A 22,177-nucleotide genomic window follows, 5' to 3' on the forward strand; every position below is an offset into this window, starting at 1 on the left:
TGTGTGTGTGTGTGTGTGTGTGTGTGTGTGTGTGTGTGTGTGTGTGTGTAAGCACACACATGCCTGTCCGCTAGGCAAAGAGACAAAGCTGGAGGCACATGAAGAAGCCCAATGATAACAGGCCTTTTAAGAAATCTGGACTTTATCCCAAGGGAGGTGAGGTACCACTGAATGATTTCAAGCACAGGAAGGACATGAATATATATATATATTTTTTAGAAAAGCCTTTCTGAACATCTCTCTCTATATATATGTATGGAGTGATTCGTGGATACAGTATAAAGGTACACAATAAAATGCTACCTTTTATCTAAGAGAGGAAATGTGAATAATTTACATACAAATATATTTGTATTTTAAAAATACAACAACAACAAAAAGATAATCCAAAAACTAAAATGGTCACACATACAGGAAGGGGGGTGAAGTTGGACAGGAAAGGAAGCTAAACTTCTCTTCACATACCTTGTATTATACTTATGGTTTCAGAATCAAATGAAGAATTTACATAATTATAAAACAAAATTAAACTGAATCAAAATGTGAAAGCCACTGGGTAAAAAAACTGTTGGGGAACAAGATACTGACAAGGTGCCAAAGAATCACCCTAAAGATTCCTTATTACTTACAAAGGTAAAAGTGTATGCTTAGCACTGAGATCTGGCAATTGATACCTTAACTGAGGATCAAACCTAGCATCATGAATAGTGGGACACCCTAACACTATGTGCCTCCTGGCGTGATGCAATATAAAGTACATAGTGGGGAGTTCCCTGGCGGTCCAGTGATTAGGACTTGGTGCTTTCACTACCATGGCCTGGGTTCAACCTCTGCTCGGGGAACTAAGATTTGGCAAGCCACGCTGCACAGCTGGCGGGGAGGGGGAGCACACAGTGAAATATTTTTGCCAAAAAATTACTTAACCCAAATCTATCAAGCCTCTAAAATAGTTCAAACTTCCAATTCATAGGAAATACAAGGTTAGGTGGAACAAATTAAACAGAGTAATGGGGCTTCCCTGGTGGCGCAGTGGTTGAGAGTCCGCCTGCCGATGCAGGGGACACGGGTTCGTGCCCCGATCCGGGAGGATCCCACATGCCGTGGAGCGGCTGGGCCCGTGAGCCACGGCCGCTGAGCCTGAGCGTCAGGAGCCTGTGCTCCGCAACGGGAGAGGCCACAACAGTGAGAGGCCCGCATATCGCAAAACAAACAAACAAACAAAACAACAACAACAAAAAAAACAGAGTAATGAAAGGAAACTGACATATCCATAATGTACCCATAACATATCCTGTTCTTCGAGACAACATGTAGACTGTTCAAAAGACCAATGTTATGAAATAAAGTGAGGGGACTGTTCCACATTAAAAGAAACTAACTAAATAAAAGAAACTAAAGAGACAGAACAACCAAAAGCAATGCATGAATTTGATTGGGTCACAGCTTAAAAAAAACAAACTACTACAAAAGACACTTTGTAACAACTAGGAAAATTTGAATATGGGTGGAATATTAGACATAAAATTATTAATTTTCTTAGGTATAAAATTGAACTGTGGTTATGGAGGAGAATCCCTTGCTCCAGCATGCTGAAGAATTTAGAGTTGAAGTCTACAACTTCCTTCAAAAGGTTCAGCAAAAACAAAAAAAGTGTGCAGTGCAGAGGGAGGGAGAGAGTCAAGAGAGATAAGAGAGAAAGCAAACTGGGAAAATGTTCATTGGTCAATCTAAGGTGAAAGGCATATGGGTGTTCAACTGTACTATTCTTTCAGTTTTTCTTGTAGTTTTGAAAAGTTTCAAAATTAAACTTGGAAAAAATAAAGGAGAATAGTAAAAAGCAAAATCCTTTAAAAATTGAAAACTAAACAAAAGAAGTCTGACTATATATTAGCTGGTTAAACACTCAGAAGATTCTTTCAAATCACTTTAAAACATAGGAACACGACTATCCATGCCCAATGAGCCATTAGCTTAATGAGCCATTAGCATCAAGGAAATCTTAAATAGCATTCAATAATTGAATTGTTACTAATAATATCTTATTATGAGTTTCTACATATATGATAGGCTAAAGTAAATATACTATTGAATACTTGCTAGAAACCAGATTTTTAGCAAGAATAATTGGAAACTCAAACATAAAATCAATGTTAAACTGTGAAAATTACAATTTCAATTGGAAGTATCAATATGAACTCATGATACATTTTTCCCTCAAATAAAAAATGCATTTTGTAGTCCAGTCTACTGAAAAGTTCTAGAAGCACCAAGCAACCCAGCAGTCATGAACATTCCAGTGTCCAGATGGTAGTTGCTAAATAATAGCATTCCCTACTAAAAGAAGTCAGAGCTTCTCAGAGAAATGGCTAATTCCAGATCTGGGGTGGGAAACGTAAAGGATGAGCCTGGACATACCAGAAAGCAAGGAAGATATCAAAGACTACAAGAGGGGACTTCCCTGGTGGTCCAGTGGTTAAGAATCTGCCTTCCAATACGGGGGGGGGCAGGTTCAATCCCTGGTCAGGGAACTAAGATCTCACATGCCACGTGGCACAGCCAAAAAAAAAAAAAAAAAAAACTACAAGAGTTGTGTCAAAATTATTCAGAAGCCAACTTGAACGAGTTCCCACTGGCCAAAGATACAACACCTTGATGCAATGAGAAGGATAATAACCACAACAGAGTGCAACACATCAAATGTGTTTAAATCCTTAAGTTCATAATAACATGAAAACAACTCAGTGGACAAATCTTGAGAATGCCAAAGAACCAACTCATTATTTTATAAACTGGTAAATAAAGGGAAAGAATCAAGCCATATATCCTGCCTTTCCTATACAAACTACCTCAGGGTAACCAAATAATTCACGGAGGAAATCTCTTTACAGTATTCCAGCTAATAAAGAAATGATAGAATAAGATGACCATTTTGCAACCCCTGACAAATTATGTAATGGATCTAGGCAATAATCATCATGGCTGCAAGCCACACAAAAAGAGCCAATGACCAGACATTATAAACCTCCTGATGGAAGTAATGATGTCATATGAAGTAGTCTTGACCAAAATAAAGCCCAAAACTTGAATCTAATCAAACCTCTAGATCTGAGCTGTCCAATACAGTGGCCACAAGCCACATGTTACTACTGAGCATGAAAAATGCAGCTGGTGTGACTGAGGAACTAAAGTTTTAATTTTACTGAATGCTAGCTAATTTAAATTTAAAAACTGATACTCAATTCAGTTACTACAAAACTTCGAAGTATTTGGAACAACTTGGGTATGTGGTTCTCCTTTTTCAATTGTAAATTTTAGGATATCTAAATACAGATCAAGTATTTCTGAGTAAAATTTAGCATCCAAATTGAGATGTGCTGGAAGCTTAAAATAGATAATGAATTTTGAAGACTTAGTACAAAGAGATGGTTAAATTTCTCATCAATAATTTTTATACTGTTTACACATTGAAATGATCATTCTTTTGGATATACTCGGTTAAACAAAATATAGTATTAAACTTAATTTCATGTTTTAAAAGTTACACATGTGGGTGATACTGTATCTCTATTGAATAGCACTAATCTACATCTAACTACCCACTTACAGGAACTATGGGGGACAGCAGAACTTATTTTTTTTTGCTTTGTTCTGGGGGAACATTTTAAAAACCACAGGATACAATCAACAAAGTACAGAATGTAGAAAATCCTTCAGGAGAAATGAGCGAATTTCTTCAACAACAATAAATATTGCAGAGAAAAATAAAAACAGAGGGGGAACTTTTGGATTAAATGAGACTTAGGAGACATCATCAACCAATCACTATATCAATCATCTATCTCTCTTTCATCTTACTTGACTCCCAGTTCAAGCAAGCAAACTGTGAGTGTGTGTGTGTATAACAATCAGGGAAATGTGAATACTAATCATAATATTATTATTAAGGAATTATATAATAATATATAACTCCAATGTTAAGTAATTGGGTTTTTTGTATGATAATGATTCTAAATATTAAGAATTTTCTCTTATAGAGATACATTCTGAAATATTTACAAATGAAATGACATGGTGTCCAGAATTTTTTAAATAACCTGGGGGTGTGAAGGGGAGGATGGAGTGTGTGTGGGTGCATACGAAACAAGTTTGGCCATGAGTTGCTAACTGCTGAAACTGGTGATGGCCACATGAGACAGCACTGTACTATTTTACTTCTGCATATGAAATTTTCCATAATAAAAAATCTAATAAGAACAATAGCAAAAATCAACTTGAAGTGGCTCCCTCTGGCCAAGAATGGGACAATTTGAATATCAAAAAGAAAAATGACTCCAAATAGACTGAAACATACCAAAAGACATTTAAACACTTAAGTTTATAATAAATATAAATTAGAAACCTCACTGGTCACTAACTTTAAAGGTTACAAAGGTAACCAACTCATTCTGAAAGCTGGTAAATAAAGGCAAAGAATTAAGTATTTATTCTACCTTTTCTGTACTAACTGAATTTCAAGGGAACTAAACAGTTGATGTGAGAAAGTTCTTTTTTAGAAATCAAATTAATAAATGTAGGAGGAATGAAAGAATCAGAAAATTACCATTTTGCAGCCCTTAATAGCTGTAGGCAATGATCGTTCATTAATAGCTGCTAAAACCAGCTGTGAAAGGCTGATAGGGAACTTTATAAGATTGATGGGGCTAACAACACCTGAACATGGTGATCATGATTGTTTTTCCTTTTTTAACTTTACATTACGTAAATTTTTAAACATTCACAGAAATGCAGAGAATAATACAATGAACCCCACGTACCCAGCTTCAATGATTATCAACTCATGGCCAATACTCTGCCATCTATACCCAATTTCTTTCTATATTCAACTATTTTAAACCAAATCTCAAATGTTTCATCCATAAATACTTCAGTATGTACCTCTAAAACAGGGTTTCTGCATCTCAGCACTAATGATATTTTGAGCCAAATAATTTGTTGTTGTGGGGGCTGTCCTTTGTGCACTGTAGGATGTTTAGCAGCATCCCTGTTGTCTACCCACTAGAAACTGGTAGCAACCTCTGCCCCAGTTGCGACAACTGGGTGTGACAAGAGTTATCTCCAGACATTACCAAATGTCCCCTGGGGAGGCAAAATCTACCCCACCCATTGAGAACCACTGTTGTAAAAGGTAAGGACATTTTAAAAATAAAACCACAATACCATTATCACCTAAAGATATTAACAGCAATTCCTGAACATCATAAACTATCCGGTCAGTGTTCAAATCATCCCAATTGTGTTAACATAAAAATTTTTTTTACAGGTTTTTTTCAAAGCAGGTTCCAAATAAGGTGCCCACATTACAATTGGCTGATACATCTCTTAAATCTCATTTAATCTATAAATTCCCCTGCCTCTCTTTTCTTTGCAATGGATTCAAGGGAAGGCCACACATTGTAATTGGTTGATTTGTCTCATAAGCCTATAAAAGTTCTCCCTTTCTGTTTATTTCTTTCTTCCCATTTATTTATGGAAGAGACCAGGTCTTTTGTCCTTTAGAGTTTCCCACAGTCTAGATTTAGTTAACTGCATCCCTGTGCTTTTACTTAACATGTTCCTCTGGCACCAGTGTTTCATATAATTGGTGGACATAAAAGCTTAATCAGATCCTTGTTTGAGTTTTTGGCAAGAATATTTCATAGGTAGTGTTGAGCATTCATCAATCTTATCATTACAAAGATAGAGAGAACTGACATTCAGTGTCTACTGATGCGATGCAAAAGGAAGTTCATGAGTACATGGTACCACGTATGATATATTCTTGCCAAAAATAAAAAATGAATCTGAATCCAATCAAACCACAGATTTAACTACCAGTTTATAGGAAACACAAGGATGGAAGAACATGTTAAAAAACATCATGGGACACAATCAGCCAAATTCAGAGTATAGAAAATTGTACAAGACCAATGACCCAGTTTCTTCCATAAATAGCAAGAAAAAAATAAAAAGGGATTAAAAAAATGTTATAGACCATAAGAGACCAACTTTAACACATGGACCTCACTTGAATCCTGATTTAAACACAGAAAATTTTGTTTTTTTTTTTTTTTTGCGGTATGCGGGCCTCTCACTGTTGTGGCCTCTCCCGTTGAGGAGCACAGGCTCCGGACGCACAGGCTCAGCGGCCATGGCTCACGGTCCCAGCCGCTCCACGGCATGTGGGATCTTCCCGGACTGGGGCACGAACCCGTGTCCCCTGCGTCGGCAGGCGGACTCTCAACCGCTGCGCCACCAGGGAAGCCCAGAAAAAATATTTTTAAAAAAGATATTTATGGGACATTCATGGAAATCTAAACATTTATTGAATATCAGGTGACATTACAGAGTTAGTGCTAATTTTTTGGTATAATATCATGGTTACATTTTTTAAAAAGGAGTCCTAGAGATATATACTGAGGTAATTATGAATGGAATATCTAGAATTTGATTTAAAATGTGCCAATCAGGAGGGGGAAGGGTATAAAAAACAGGATTGACCATATGTTGCTAATTATTGAAGCTGGATGATGGGTACCTGGGGTTCATTGTATCATTCTCTCTACTTCTGTATCTGTTTGAAATTTTCCATAATAAAAAGGTTAAAAAAAAAAATCAAGTCCCCCTGCCTGGCTATAAGGAAAGACTGGAAAGCATCAGAAACTATTTAGAAGGCTCCTACAGTAGTCCATGTGAGTGGTGAAAGCAGCCTGAACTAGAGAGACACTGGAAACAGAGAAAAGTAGAATTCAGTAGATATCTGGAAGGTAGAATTGACAGGGCTTGGTAATTCACTGAATATGCAAAGTGAGAGAGAGAGTTAAGGACAAGGCTCAGGTTTCTGGTTTGAACCTGGGGCTGGCACTGAAGAGAAGAGGCCGATTTGGGGAGGAAGGCTGGGGTTTGAGGTACCTGTGGGCCCTAGCACAGAGATGGCAGCTGAAGCCAGGGGAGTAGAGGAGATACCCAGGATGAGAGCACGCCAAATGAGAAGGAAAGGATGCCTGGGACAGAGCCCTGAGGAACCCCCGAGGTCTATCTGTTCACTGTACAGGAGCCTGTTCTCCATGTACCTGGGCTGAGATGTGTACACAGGTGGAAGGGGAAGACTGGCAACAGGCAGGGATGGGGGCAGCTGGGGGTGGAGGCGGAAGATGTGCCTGTGTCTGTGTGTGCATATTGGGGGAAGCCATGGATCACAACTCCACCCCGCCCCGCCTTGCCAGCTCGCCCCTCTTTCCAGACATGGCGTGTCTCCACAGGGCCCCCAGATGAGCTGACCCTCTCTCTGGACAGCTGGGAGGATGTAGCCACTCCCCGAGGCTGAGCCTCACCTTCAGATCCTCACACAGGTCGCCGTAGTCAATCTCGATGAGGGCCTCTCGTGCATAGATATTGGAAGTTCGTTGGGAGCCACTCACTGAATCCTCCCCCTGGGAGCTACCCTGCAATGGCGAGAGGGAGAGTCAAATGGACCCGAATGGCCATAAGAGCACTTGCTCCTCTAGAGGGGGCTGAGGGGCTCCTTTGCAGCCTTCGATGTCTTTGAGAAGCACCTTGCTAGAAAGTACTTGTGGCAAAAGGAAGAGCAGCTCTGACAGCAGAAAGATCTGAGTTCAAAATTGGGCTCTACCGCTGACTAACCGTGTGACCCTGGGCAAGCCATGCTGTTGCTTGAATCCTCATTTAAACACACAAACCCTCATCTGTAACACAGGACGATGCCTGCCTGGCAGGGCTGTGCTTAGGATTAGGAGTAATTATATCACATGCTACCATGATGCCTGGCACACTGCCAGTGTTCAAAATATTTTGCTGAATTAAATGGAAATGCTATTTGGGAAGAAAGGAGGGAGAAAGACATGTGGGACTGAAATACATGTTCAGGTCAAAGACAAGATATCTGCAAACCTCCTCTCAGTTAACATTCCCACCCCCTTGCCACCAAGCTTCACTTCCAGTGGATAAAATGCCTTGGCTCTTCTATTGGCTGGTGTCCCTCCCTTTCCCATAACTAAGCTTCATCACCTCTGCATTGCTGATGTCCCTTACCCAACTCTCTCTTGGCCAACCTCCCTCACTGCAGCTAAGTTACCATCCCTCAGGTCCCTCAATTGCATCTTCCTTTGCTCTTGGCTAATGTCCCTCAATTCCCACTCCTACCAATATCCATCACCTGCTGGAACTATCTTAGCTCAAGTCCCTAATGTTAATGAATGACTTCCTCTTCTCCTGGCTTACCTCCCTCACCACCTACTGACATGCAGCCCTACCCCCAACAACTTCCCTCTCACACCAAGGCCATTACCTTTCACCTCACCTGCCTTCACAGCCTCACCCTGCCTCATCTCCCCTGCATCCCTCCTTTTGTCTCTCACCACCTGCAACCACCATCCTTTTCTCTCTCTCTCTCACCTGCCCTCCCTAGCCACCTTCATCCCCCATTCCTGGTTATGTTATTCACAGCCCACACCCACCACCAGCCTTAATACTCACCTCTTCCTGACTAATATCGTCCATGGTGCCCTTAGACAGTGGCAACTTGATGTCCTGCATCTTGCAGGCCTGTAGCAGGTTGTGGCGGTCACTGCGTTTCTGTTCAAGCTTGGTCTCAATGGCTGTCACCTCCTTCTGTAAATGGGTCATTTCCCTAAGAAGATCCAAGGAGATAGGTGAGACTCAAATCCAGCAAGCTGCCCGTACTACGTACTTCCCCCAGGCCCAGGCCTGAACCCACTCACTTGTTGGCGCCCCCCAGTTTCTTACGAATCTCCTCCATCTCATGGTTCTTGTCATTCACCTCTGACTTCTTGGCCAGGTGCTGATTCTTCAGGTCTTGTAGCTGGGCCATGGTCTCATCTATGATCTTCATGTGTCTTTGTTCCTCCTGGTCCCAGCACGGTGAACAGGACAAGAAGTGAAGGCTTTCCCCAGCTCACCTTGGGATCTTCTCCCATTGTCCCCACCCTTTCCACCAGACAGTTTGCTGGAATCTGTCTTCAATGAGCTCTGCTTTTACAAACCCCCATCACCCCTCTGAGTTCTTTTACCTTCTTCCAAATTATTTTGTTGACCTCCCCCCTTACCCCAATATACAAGTTGCCTGCTGTAGAAAAGTTCGAAGTATAGGAAAAGTATGAAGTAGGAGGAAAATAAGAAATTACTTGTAATCCCACCAGCCAGAGAGAACCAATTAACATTCAGCCTATTTCCCCTCAGCATTACTTATGGACAGGTCTACATAGTTGAGACTAGATTGTAATTAAAAGTCTATATTCTGACTTAATGTTATTTAAGCATCTTTTCCACACCAAGACTACTGTCATGAGCAATAACATCAATGTTTTTAAAACACCCACAAAAACAATACTGTGTACTTTCCATGAGTACATATATATGAATGCAAAAGTATTTAAGTAGGGCTCCCCTGGCGGTTTAGTGGTTGAGAGTCTGCCTGCCAATGCAGGGGACACGGGTTCGTGCCCCGGTCTGGGAAGATCCCACATGCCGCGGAGCGGCTGGGCCCATGAGCCATGGCCGCTGAGCCTGCGCATCTGGAGCCTGTGCTCCACAACGGGAGAGGCCACAACAGTGAGAGGCCCGCATACCGCAGAAAAAAAAATTTAAAAAAAAAAAAAAGTATTTAAGTAAATGCCTATAAGGTCTGAAAGAATACACCCTACATGAGATTAGCCCCAGGAAGAGTAAGGGGACTGGGATTGAGAGTGGTCAGTCAAAGGGGACTGTTATCTTACCTATTATGTTCTGATTTTTTTTTAAAGGAGAATGTTTTCATTTTGATCTGAAAGTCACAGAAGGGGACATATCTGCAACTTCCTCTCAAATGGCTCATAAGAAATAATATACAGGGCTTCCCTGGTGGCACAGTGGTTAAGAGTCTGCCTGCCAATGCAAGGCACACAGGTTCAAGCCCTGGTCCGGGAAGATCCCACATGCCGCAGAGCAACTAAGCCCATGTGCCACAACTACTGAGCCTGTGCTCTAGAGCCCAGGAGCCACAACTACTGAGCCCGCGTGCCACAACTACTGAAGCCTGCTCGCCTAGAGCCTGTGCTCCACACCAAGAGAAGCCACCGCAATGAGAAGCCCACGCACCGCAACGAAGAGCAGCCCCTGCTTGCCACAACTAGAGAAAGCCCATGCGCAGCAATGAAGACCCAAAGCACCCAAAATATTAAAAAAATAATAATAATTTTTTAAAAATTAAAAAATAACCTGGGGGACCTCCCTGGTGGTGCAGTGGATAAGACTCCGCACTCCCAATGCAGGGGGCCTGGGTTCAATCCCTGGTCAGGGAACTAGATCCTACACGCATGCCACAACTAAGTTTGCATGCCAGAACTAAGGAGCCCGCCTGCTGCAACTAAGACCCGGCACAACCAAATAAATAAATAAATAAATAACAAAACAAAAAACAAAAACATCAACCTATGTGCCAGCATTTTGGATTTCCTCATGTATTACTGAGGAGAAATGTATTCTGAAGACTCTCAATGCATGGTGCCATATGGCCTAAGAATGCTGGTTTTGTGCATCATGGCCAGTATCCTTTCTTAAAAAAAAAAATCTTGGGTGATGTGACAGGAAACAAATTACACATAATTGTTTTAATTTGCATTTCTTTGATTTCTACTAAGGCTAAATTATATATACGTGTTTATGGGTTATTTGAATCTCTTCTTGAACTGTTTGTGCCACTTACTCATTTTTTCTCCCTATTTAGGTGTTGGTGTTTTTCTTATTTAGAAGAGGGCTTTATAAAGTATGGATATTATCTCTTCCAATTTTTCCTCTTAGCTTTTAGTTTAGTTTTTCATGGTCTCCTTCCTTACCTTTTTGAGCTTTTCTATCTCATTTTCATCTTTTTTCACTGTCTGCTCCCACATGTGTACTTTATCCTGGTCCTCCTTCAGTTGGTTCTTTTCAAAATCCAATTGGATGCCCAAGCGAGTCTTCTGATTCTCGAACTCCAAACTGTGGGGAGAAAGGAGAACTAGGTCTAGGGCACAGGGACACAGTTACTGCTGAATTTTAGTCGCCACTCAGCTCATCCACATAAAACTGTCCCCTGAAGTTACAGAACTAAGTTCCTTGGCCTCGCTTTGTAGATATGGCACAAGGCAGAGGAGATTGGGCCAAACTCCATGAATCCTCCTTTAAACACTGGAGCCTCCATTCTGACTTCCTAGAAGGAGGCACAAAAAGGTCCACCTGAACCCACCAGCTATGATAATTCCTATTTATTAAGCTTCTATGTAATTTACATACATTACCTCTAATCCTCTAATGAACAGCTCCACAAGAAGGCATTATTATCCTAATTTTACAAATGAGGAAACTTGGGCCAAGAGGTAAAAGACCTTGCCCAAGGCCACAGAGCTGGCAAAGTGAGATTAGATCCCAGGTGTAAACACCAAAACCTGGGTTTCTTCTCCTGGCATCCTTGCAATATAATGTGGTGGGATAAGGGGACTGGTATCTCAACTCTGCCATTTACTAGTAATGAATCTCAGACGAGTTAGTCATACTCTCCATGCCTGTTTCCTCACCTGAAAAATGGAAATAATAATAGTACTTACCTCAGAGTTATTGGGAGTTAATATGTATAAAGTCCTTAGAACCATGCCTGGTACACAGTAAGCACCCAACAAATTTTAGTTATCATCACCATCTCCAGGTATACTGGCTGTATTCAGTTCATATTCAGTTCATGGGCTTTCACTCTTTCCAACTACCCCCAAACCCCCGCATACACCTCTGCCCCAACATTCCAGAATCTCTAAAGGGGCAGAGCTTGGGTAGTAAAAAAAAAAAAAAAAAAAAAAAAAATGGAGAAAATAGATTCCTGCTAGTTCCCTCCTCCCCATCTCTATAGAAACTCAAGAGTATGTAACCAGCATATGCAGATACTAGCAGGACAGGCAGGTCTAACTTCCAACTGTCCCTCCACCCCCCAATATGGTGTGACAGATGCTGCCAGATGTCATGCTAGCAGCTTAAACCTATTAGTCACTATAATCCAAATGGAATGTAATTGACTCTATAATTTTGAGCTATGCAATTTTAAGTTCAATCTCCTAAGCGTGACTCACAAAGCCTTCTGTGATCTGGCCCCTGCTGACCTCTCCAACACCTCCGCCTTCCTCCTGACCCCATTTTTCTGCTCCAGACATTCAATACTTAGTTTGCAGAACATAGTATGCTCTCTCACACCTCTGCGCATGCTGTTCTCACTGCTTGGAACTCCTTTCTTCTGTCTACTGCCTGGTTGGCTAAATCCTACTCACTCTACAGGTCTCCAGTTCATCACTCCTTGGTCTATAAAACCTTTCTTCACGATTGTGAGCAGGTTCTTAGTTTCTATTACAATTTGTTGGGTTCCTCCCTTTTTGGTGTAATCATACCCCATAGTCCATAAAACACTCACGATCGCTGTCTGTACAAGACCTTTCCCTTTTCTCCTTTGGTTCAATCTGATTTCTACTCCTATTATCTTCCCTACAGTGAGCATGTACACCAAAGTGACATACAGACATACATACACACACACACATACATACGTACATATATAACCTTAAAAATGCATATCCTTGTAAAATGTTGTTTTGTTTTTAAATTTATACAAATGTACAGTGTTATAAATTTATCCTATTACTGCCTGTAAATCTAGTTCTTGTCTGAATTGCTACACAGTATTCCATAGTCTGTACAGTCATCACATTTAACTTATACTTCTCTGCAGTGATGGCCGTCTACATTGCCACCAATGCCCCACTACTACAACTTATGCCAAGATGAACAACTTTGAATCTGTCTCTTTGTCACCCTGTGGCCAAGACTCTCTCTGGGATATAGACTCAGGAGTGGCTTTGCTAAGTCATTGGGCTCGTGTAGACTTATTTTCACCAAATACTGCTAGATTGTTTTAATTCGCATTTTCTCTAATTAGGAATGAGATGGAACATCAATTCAGTTATTAGCCATTCGAGCTTCTCTTTCCATGAAATGCTAATACATCCTCTCTCCATTATTCTACTGGGTCTCTAGGTTTTTATTTTTCCTTTTGTTGATTTGCAGCTCCTTGAACATTTTCCTCTGTATTTTCTATCTACCTCAAGTACAGCATCATTCTGAAACTGCTGATCTACTTGTTTGTCTCTCTCATTACTCCAAAACTCCCTGAGGACAGGAACAGTCTCTGATTCAATTCTATATCCCTTGAGCCTGACTTGGGGGTAGGAGAGCAATGAACAGTTACTGTATGGGTGATGGGCTAGACGAACTGCTGACTGAAGCCCTGGGTCCAGGGGGTGACCTCCTTCAGAGAGACTGTGTCATGTTCATCTATCTTACCCTCATCTCCCCACCCTCTCCAATACCTAGCACAGGACAACTTGGCACAAGTAGGTATTCAAACAAGGTTTGTTGAACAAATGAATAAACTAAAGTGGGAAAGAAAGGAGAAACTTGCTTTGTTCTTACTATTCTTCCAACCTAGAACTTTGGTCCTCCTCTCCCACATCACCCATCAGGACAATGACAATAATAAAAGCTAATATCTATTGGGAGTTCCCTGGTGGTCTAGTGGTTAGGATTCGGTGCTTTCACTGCCATGGCCCAAGTTCAATCCTTGGTTGGGAAACTGAGATCCTGCAAGCCACATGGCGCAACCAGAAAAAAAAAAAGCTAATACCTATTGCTCTTAGTAGGTGCAAAGTATCATGCTAAATACTTTATAAGGATTAAGCCCAACCTCTGATCCACCCCAACAATTCTATGCGATAGGTATCACAATTATCCCACTTGACGCATAAGGAAACTAGGGCTTAGAGAGGTCAAGTCACTGCCCAAGATAAATGAACCATGGAGCTGGGATTTTAACCCAGGTAAACCACGTTTAAAGCTGGTACTCTTAATCCCTATACTGTGCCACATGCTTCCATGATGTCCCTGTTAAGGCTGACCTACCATAAATGCCCATCGCTGTAAAAGCTGCTCCCTGCCTTACGATGGCATTTGACTTCCCAGATGTCAGGCTAGGGGCTCAAGGGCACCCCAGTCTCCCCTTCTAACCACACTTCCACCTACCGCTTCTTGGCGATTTCATTCTGCCGCTTCACCTTCTCTTCCTCAAACTCCCGGATGTTGCGCACACCAATCTCCCGACAAAACTCTTCAAATACCTCATCCTCTACCTGAGGGGAGAAGCAAGGGAGAGAAAAGGCCCTCTGGGTCAGAGTGCTGCTTCCAGCCTCAGTCCTGCCCTGATGCACATGCTGGCATGGCTCATCCTCTACCAACCTGGTTCATCTTCTCCTTCAAGTCTTTCATTTCCCTCTCTCGACTCTGGATGATCCTCTTGATATCATTGATTCGAGGCCCAAAGTTGGCTAGCTCACTCTCCAGCTTGGACTTTTCCTGAAGGAAACAGGGTTGAGAGGACAAAAGAGACCAGGATCCTTGGAGAAAAAGAGCCACCCTGAGTATACTGGCCCCATGGACAAAAAGGGCTAACTCGCCACATGCTGAGAGAACCTGACTTAGCACTGCTGTTAAGGCTGCATCATCTCTCACTTGGACCATCACATGGCTTCCTCCCTGGTCTCTAGTCAGCCAACTTCAATCCAAAAGGCTGGGCACACAGTAAACGTCATTACTTACAGGCCCACACTCCCTCATCAATAACCCCTGGGGCCAGATATGTTTTGGAATTCAGACTTTTTGATTTTAGAAAAATGATACATATACTACATATTACATAACACCTCCAGGGTTAGCTGGGGAAGCACCCATAATCAAACACATTAATATATCTATAAAAGTACCCCCACTCACAGGGACTGAAATATCTGTAGCTCACTTTGAAAACTTTCAGAAGAAACTCAAATATTTGTTGAATGAATTAGTTATGTTAATAGCACCTAACATTTACTGAACATTCACTGGCTATGAGGAATCACTCTAAATACTTCACATATATTAACTCATTCAATCTTTGTAAGGACCCTATAATTTTAACTCCCACTTTACAGATTAAGATGAAAAAATTGACACTGAGAGGTTTATTTTGTTTTTTTTCCTGTTTTGTTTTGTTTTTTGAGTATTTGCAATACATATGCTTGACAAAGATATTGTTTCTGGAATATATTTTTCAAAAAACTTACAAACCAATACAAAAATGAGCAAAGGATTTGAACAGATACAACACAGAGGTTTAGTAACTTGCCTAATGTCATACAGAGCCAAGATCTGAACCCCTGCTTGTCTGACTCTATGCTATGGCTGGTTCCCCAAAGCAGTTCCGCAAAGGAAGTGGGACAAGTTCCCCACCCCCAGAAAAACCTAGGCCAGGAATGTGAGGATGGCCTTTGGCAAACAGGGCTGAAGGCCAGGCCCCACCTGCAGATTCAGGGCCAGATGTCGTGTCTTGGTCTGTTCTAGGTCACTCTGTGAGTACTTGAGCCGCATCTGCAGTCCATGGGCCTGAGACTGCACCTGACGTAGTTCTGCCTCTTTCCGCTTTGCCTTCATCTGCTCCTAAAGTGGAAGAGAGGGGCTAGGTGGTAAGAAGGTGGCCGGCTGGCCTGGGCTTCGGACCCCCATTCCTAGGGACAGCCCTGCCTATGGCTTACCTTCAGCTCTTCTGTCAACCGCTCTTTCTTCTCTTTCAACTTGTCTACTGCTTTCTCATCCCAGCGCCGGGCCTTGGCCTTCAGATCACTAGCCCCGCCAGAGATCACCCCTGACTTCTGGAACAGGGTCCCATCCAGTGCCACTGTCTACATACAGCAGGGAGAAGAGAGGAGAGGGGAGAAGCTAAACAGAGGAATTGCCAATACTAAGCCTGTCCAGCTCCAATATGGGCAAGGGAATCCATACCTTGTGGCGCTGGTGGCCTCCAAAGGCAATGCGGCGGGCATCCTCCACATTGTCACAGACAAGGGCATTGCCACAAGCGTACTGCAGGGCCTTTTTGATGTGAGGTGGCTCATAGCGAATAACATCAATCACCAGCTTGGCCCCCTTCAGCTCCCGAAGTTTCTCATCTGTAGGTTTCACCTGTGAGAAGAAGCTCAGTTAAGTGGCAGAACACGGAGGGCTAGGAGGAGCAACCCTCTCACACTGCCCTGACCCCATGACCACCAGCTTCACCTCCAGGTAATCAAGAGGCAAGAAGGTCTCAGGCTCCCCACGCTGCTCCTTGATATACTGAATACAGTCCCGGCCTGTCTTCTCTGAGTCCACGATAATGGCATCCATGTTCTTACCCAAAACCTTGGTTACTGCAATCTGATACTTCTTTTGTGTGGGTTGGCAGAGGTCAATGAGGCGGCCGTACTAGGGAAAGTCAGAAGAGAAAAGTGAAGCATGAGGCTTTTGGGAGCTGGCTTGGGAACCCCAATTCCCAGCTTGGAAGGGGGTGGGAGCAGGTCAGAATTTCTATCAGGAACACAGCCCCCACACTACGGAAGAAAAACCTACTCTGGCTTTAAAGCAACAACAACTTCAGGCAGTCATGTCTAAATCCAAAAATCATCTTTCTAAACCTCACTTTTACCATTTCACAGACCACTGCCACCCCAGGCATTATGCCAGAGACCCTATATGCATTATATCAAATTCTCACAAACACCCAGCAAAGTAAATCTCTTTGTTCAGTTCACTTCCCCCATGTCCCCCAAATCAATCATGGTTCCCTAAGAACTATCAGATAAAGGGTAAGATCTTTAAGGGCAGTGACTGAGCCTAACTCCTCTTTATCAACTCCCCAGCAGTGTCTATAGGAAAGATCAGGAAATAGTTGTGGAACTCAATTAAGTTGAACCCAGGGATGGAATTACAGCAATAGAGGAATAATATTCAGGGAATCTGGGGACTCAGGATTTGGTTTAAGAGGCCAAGAGATCTGATAAAGCCTAGTGAATGAGCTGGTTGTTACACGCCAAAGAAGCTCATACTGAAGCCTGCACAGAGCTACTTCCTGGGAACTAATTCCTGCCCTGTGGCCCCTTCCCTTCCCAAAGCCCTCTCCAGTTTCCCCACCTCCCACAAAGGAGTGGACACAAGCAAGACAAAACTTTCAGGAAGATACAACTGGTGTGATGCAAAGAACACGAGGTTAAGAATCAGAACAAGTTGGGTCTGAACTGCAGGGTTTTTTTCTTTTTTAAAATTTTATTTATTTTGGCTGTGTTGGGTCTTCATTGCTGCACGCGGGGTTTCTCTAGCTGTGGTGAGCAAGGACTACTCTTCATCGCGGCGCACGGGCTTCTCACTGCGGTGGCTTCTTTTGTTGCGGAGCACGGGCTCAAAGCACACAGGCTTCAGGAGTTGTGGCGCTCGGGCTCTAGAGTGCAGGCTCAGTAGTTGTGGCGCACGGGCTTAGTTGCTCTGAGGCATGTGGGATCTTCCTGGACCAGAGATCAAACCTGTGTCCCCTGCACTGGCAGGCGGATTCTTAACCACTGCCCCACCAGGGAAGTCCCTGAATTGCAGTTCTTATACTTATAAGCTATGCTGTTTTGAGCAAGTCATTTAACCTCTCTGACCCTCAGTTTCCCTAGCTGTAAAAATGGGATTAGCAATCCTGTCCTCACAGGGCTGCTGTGAAAATTATCTGACAGTGAGTGTGAAAGTAAGTGCTCAGGAAATGAGTTCCCTCTCCACTCTTACCACAGAGCCAGGGTACAGGCGCTTGATGCTTTCCATAATTTCTGCCTTACGCTGTTGGCGGCTGCTCTCCTGGCGGTCAATGCGTGCATCCCCCAGCTGCTCCATCACCTGGTTCAGCTCCTTATTGATCTCATCAATTCGCCGCTTGGCCATCTCCACCTCCTCTGTCAGCTCCCCCTCTAGCTTCTTCTGCTCCTCGAGGGACTGCCTACAAAGTAAGGAAACACAAGGGTTACCCTGGCTGGCCAGAAAATATTCCTGGCCGAGAGGGACTCTGTGGGTCCTGCCTGGAGAGAGGCAGGACAGGAAGGGTTCACAAGAACAGGCCTGGAAGTAAGAGGGAAGGTTACAAGGCCACATACTTGCTAGTTGTGATGTATTCCTCCAGTTTCTCAATCCGCTTCTGATTCTCTTCAATCTCCCTCAGCTTTTGCTTGATCTTGGCCTGGGAGAAAGACAAATACACTACATCACCATAGGCTGAGTAAGTTAACTCCAAGACCATGGGGCCCTGGCTCACCCCGCTCCCCACATGCCTGCTCATCCAAGAGCCCAACAGTCACGGACAATGGGTCACTAGTGCAGGAGGCCCATTAAAAAGCAGACACACAGGGACTTCCCTGGTGGTGCAGTGGATAGGAATCCGTCTGCCAAACAGGGAACATGGGTTCGATCCCTGGTCCGGAAAGATCCCACATGCCGCAGAGCAACTAAGCCCATGAGCCACAACTACTGAAGCCCGAGCACCCTAGTGCTCGTGCTCCGCAACAAGAGAAGCCACCGCAAGGAAAAGCTGGCATACCACAACAAAGAGTAGCTCCCACTCGCCACAAAATGAGAAAGCCCGCACGCAGCAACGAAGACGCATCGCAGCCAAAAATAAATCAAATTAAATCTTAAAAAAAAAAAAAAAAGCAGACACACAGATGGTGTTCAATGTGGCTCTGCTAACTGATGGGGTCACCCTGGGCCCTATGAAACCCTCTCATAGGTGTTCTACCCAGCCTGGGCTAACTTCCTCACCAATCAAGACAGGCTCAAACCAAAAAAGTGTGGGCTAGACTGCCCAGGTTTACGTCCCAGTTCTGCCACTTAATAACCTTAGGCAAATTACTTCACCTCTGTGCTGTACTTTCCTCATTTGGAAAATGAGGAATTAAATGACTGCATACATGTAAAAGACAGTGTCTAGCACACAGTAAGTGTTTGCTAGATGTTAGCTATTGTCATTACTGTTAAGACTATCATTACTTCCTTTTCTCTGGACCATCATTCCTAATCTTGTACGGCATGCCCACCTCTGTCTCTACTTTCTTCCGCTCTTCCAGATCCAGCCGGTCCTGGTCGGCCTTCTGGTCTCGATTGAACTTCTCAAGCTCCTGCGCCAGGGTAGCTGCTCTCTTGCTGGCTTCTTCTTTCAACCGGTGATATTTCTTCACCTGTGTCAGGGACAGGGAAAGAGGACAGGGATGACCAAGTCAGTCCATGTCAGCCCAGCGATCTCTCTACTCCCGCCCCTCCCCAACCCCACCGAAGAGCTTACCTGATTCTCCTCCAGGGTCAAATCTCTGCCCTGACTCTGACTCTCCTCTTCCATCCGTTCCTCAAACTCCTGCCGGGCTTTCTCCACTGACAGCATCTCCTTTTCCAGCTCATCCATGTCACCTTTACGCTTCTTGTAATGCTTCTGAGCATTCTGTAGGGACTTCTTGGCTGCTTCCAGTTTCTTGATTTTGTGGGAGGTATTCTCCTTGGCTTTGATGTACTGAGGCCTCTTCTGATTCAGCTCTGAGTCTTTCTCCCTTTTGCCAGAGGGGAGGGGGAAACCAGTTAGCACTGTGGGAGAAGGGAGGGTTCCAAGGCTTTTTAATCCAAATGGGGCCTAAACTCCAAGCCTCAGGGAGTGCCTAAAAGAACAAGGGCCTGATGCCCCACAGATCCTCAAAACAGGGGCTATTCCCTAGAAATGCATTCCAGCCACCCTATAAGGTAAAGCTACCACCCCTGCCTCAACCCTAGCCAGGCCAGGCCCCTCAGTAACAACTCCCAAGAGTAACCTGTGTTCATGTAATCTGACTTAACCTTTTCAAATTTCTGTCCTTTAAACTTCAAGCTCCAGTTTTCCTCTTCTAGGAAGAGACTACCAGCCACGAGTGGCTTCCCATCACTTCCTCTCACTTGGCAAAGCCACCACCCCTTTCAAGTTCTCATCTGCTGAGTACCTATCTACCCGGAGTCTGAGTACTTAAATACTCTATTTGTCTAAAATGCAAGTCAACAAATGTGTCTGATTCTAGCCAAAGCAAGTCAAGGGGAAGATAGAGAAACTAGTACAGGCACTGGGCTCTGGGCTCACAGGAGCCCAAGGAAACAGCACAGCCTCTTGGCTTTCCACAAGTCACATGCCCAGGCCTGCCACTTACTTGATCTCCTTCTCAATCTGCTGCTGTTCCCGCATCATTTTGCCCAGCTCCTTCTTCTTCTCCTTCAGCTCATCCTCTACCTTGTCCATCCGCTTCTTGTCCTTCTCGATCTCCTTGTTCTTAGAGGCCAGTTCTTTGTTGAGTTTCTCGATTTCCACTTCGTTATGATAAAGTTTGAAAAGTTGCAACTGTACCTGAGCTCGCACCACCTCATCCTTCAGGCGCTGGTAGCGGTCAGCCTGTGCAAATAGGGGTGTGGAGGCAGGGGTGCATCAGTAAGGCACTGGCTTCAATCTGGCCTCTCAGAGCCCAGAGGCAACCTGGCCACCTACCTCTTCTTTTTCTTGTTTGGCCTCCTTGCGTTCAGCTGCGATGTTTTTTTTGCGATGGTAATTAAACTGCGTGTCCTCTTCAGCTTTTACCATTTCCTTTTTTCGCTTGTCATATTCCTGGGCCAGCTCCCCAGAGCGACTGATCTCTTCAAAAAGAGCTGTCCTCTCTTTGGGGTTCTTCATGGCAATAGATTCCACAGCGCCCTAGTAAAGGTCAAAACACTCTCCCCACTTAGACCCTAGCCAGCCCAGTTCCCGCTACCCACTCCGACTCAATCATTCAGAAAAAGTTCACTGATCCCTTCCCCACACTGGGTGCCACATTTCACCATTGAGCTTTGAGGACATATTCCCTGCCTTTTGAGGTACATGGGGAACAGAAGAGATAGAAGCAGAGACAACACCGTGTGTTACGTGCAGTGACAGCAGCAGCACAGAAAAAGAACTAAATGAAGCTTGAGTGTAGGAGACTGGTAGGGGTACCTATGTAGGAAGGTTTCCCAAAGGTGACATCTAAGATGAGTTTGGAAGATGGGGAAGAAACTAACCAAGAAAGTAAGAGAGGGGGCTTCCCTGGTGGCGCAGTGGTTGAGAGTCCGCCTGCCAATGCAGAGGACACGGGTTCAGGCACTGGTCTGGGAGTATCCCACATGCCGCGGAGCAGCTAGGCCCATGAGCCACAACTACTGAGCCTGCGCGTCTGGAGCCTGTGCTCTGCAACAAGAGAGGCCGCAATGGTGAGAGGCCCACGCACCGCGATGAAGAGCGGCCCCCGCTCGCTGCAACTAGAGAAAGCCCTCGCACAGAAACAAAGACCCAACACAACCAAAAATAAATAAATAAATTTATTTAAAAAAAAGAAAGTAAGGGAGACGAGGTTATTTCACGTAGAGGAAAATCAATATTGCAAAGGCCTGCAGGCTAAAGAAAGCAGGTGAATTTGGGGAACTGTAAAAGCCTTAATTAGGCTGGAGGGTAGGGCTAGAAGGGAAGAGTAATGGCATATGAGGCTAGTGAGGTAAGCAAGAACCAAAGGGTGGTGATTCATGAATGACAGGAGTTGGATTTCATGCTAAGGCAATGGTTCTCAAACTTTAGTGTGCATCATAATAACCTGGAGAGCCTGGGAAAACACAAATTGCTGGGCCCCACCCCATAGTCTCTGCCCCTATAGGTCTGGGGTAGGGCCTGAGAATGTGCATTTCTAACATGTCCCCAGTTGATGCCGATCTGGAGACTACAATTTGAGAACTGCCATCAGAAGGCAATGAGAAATCACTGAAATGTTTTAAGGAGAGGAGGGAAAGAAACATATTTGTGCTCCCATAAGATGATCCTGGCGTAGGGGATGAACAGGAAGGGGCAAGACTGGAGTCGGGAAGCACAGTGAGGAAGCTGTTACATTAGTTCGGGGAGAGATGATGAAGCCAGAGATGGAGCAGGTCCAGTGGGGATAGAACAAAAAGCAGGTAGCCAGTAATTGTTAAAAATGCCCACCTGGAAGACGAGGAAGTTACGAGCTTTGATAAGAATGCCCAACTTCTCTAATTCCTCACTGTACTCATGTAGCTGGACCACTTTGTTGTTGATCTTGTACTCAGAGGAACCCCCTACAAGGCAATGCATGAGTCAGCCAAGGGTTAGGCCTCCCTCCTACCCCAACAAACTAGTCTAGCCACCCCCCGATGCCCG

General features: G+C 44.0%; 1 protein-coding gene across 1 annotated transcript in view; it reads right to left on the reverse strand.

Moving 5' to 3' along the window:
* Positions 1 to 22,177, reverse strand: part of SMC1A (structural maintenance of chromosomes 1A) — a 32,717-nt gene that overhangs the window by 4,780 nt on the left and 5,760 nt on the right. The window contains exons 3-19 of the mRNA XM_029240814.1: positions 21,983 to 22,095; positions 20,486 to 20,689; positions 20,154 to 20,392; positions 19,274 to 19,532; positions 19,029 to 19,169; positions 18,093 to 18,175; positions 17,731 to 17,938; positions 16,210 to 16,395; positions 15,937 to 16,116; positions 15,690 to 15,836; positions 15,457 to 15,594; positions 14,359 to 14,475; positions 14,146 to 14,252; positions 10,890 to 11,031; positions 8,778 to 8,923; positions 8,533 to 8,686; positions 7,371 to 7,481 (exon numbers count right to left, since the gene is read on the reverse strand). Of these exons, the coding sequence (XP_029096647.1) occupies positions 7,371 to 7,481; positions 8,533 to 8,686; positions 8,778 to 8,923; positions 10,890 to 11,031; positions 14,146 to 14,252; positions 14,359 to 14,475; positions 15,457 to 15,594; positions 15,690 to 15,836; positions 15,937 to 16,116; positions 16,210 to 16,395; positions 17,731 to 17,938; positions 18,093 to 18,175; positions 19,029 to 19,169; positions 19,274 to 19,532; positions 20,154 to 20,392; positions 20,486 to 20,689; positions 21,983 to 22,095 (2,675 nt within the window). The remainder of the gene's footprint in view (positions 1 to 7,370; positions 7,482 to 8,532; positions 8,687 to 8,777; positions 8,924 to 10,889; positions 11,032 to 14,145; positions 14,253 to 14,358; positions 14,476 to 15,456; positions 15,595 to 15,689; positions 15,837 to 15,936; positions 16,117 to 16,209; positions 16,396 to 17,730; positions 17,939 to 18,092; positions 18,176 to 19,028; positions 19,170 to 19,273; positions 19,533 to 20,153; positions 20,393 to 20,485; positions 20,690 to 21,982; positions 22,096 to 22,177) is intronic.

Source organism: Monodon monoceros, unplaced genomic scaffold, assembly GCF_005190385.1.
Source record: "Monodon monoceros isolate NGI ecotype Baffin Bay Population unplaced genomic scaffold, NGI_Narwhal_1 Super_Scaffold_22, whole genome shotgun sequence".
Taxonomy (NCBI): domain Eukaryota; kingdom Metazoa; phylum Chordata; class Mammalia; order Artiodactyla; family Monodontidae; genus Monodon; species Monodon monoceros.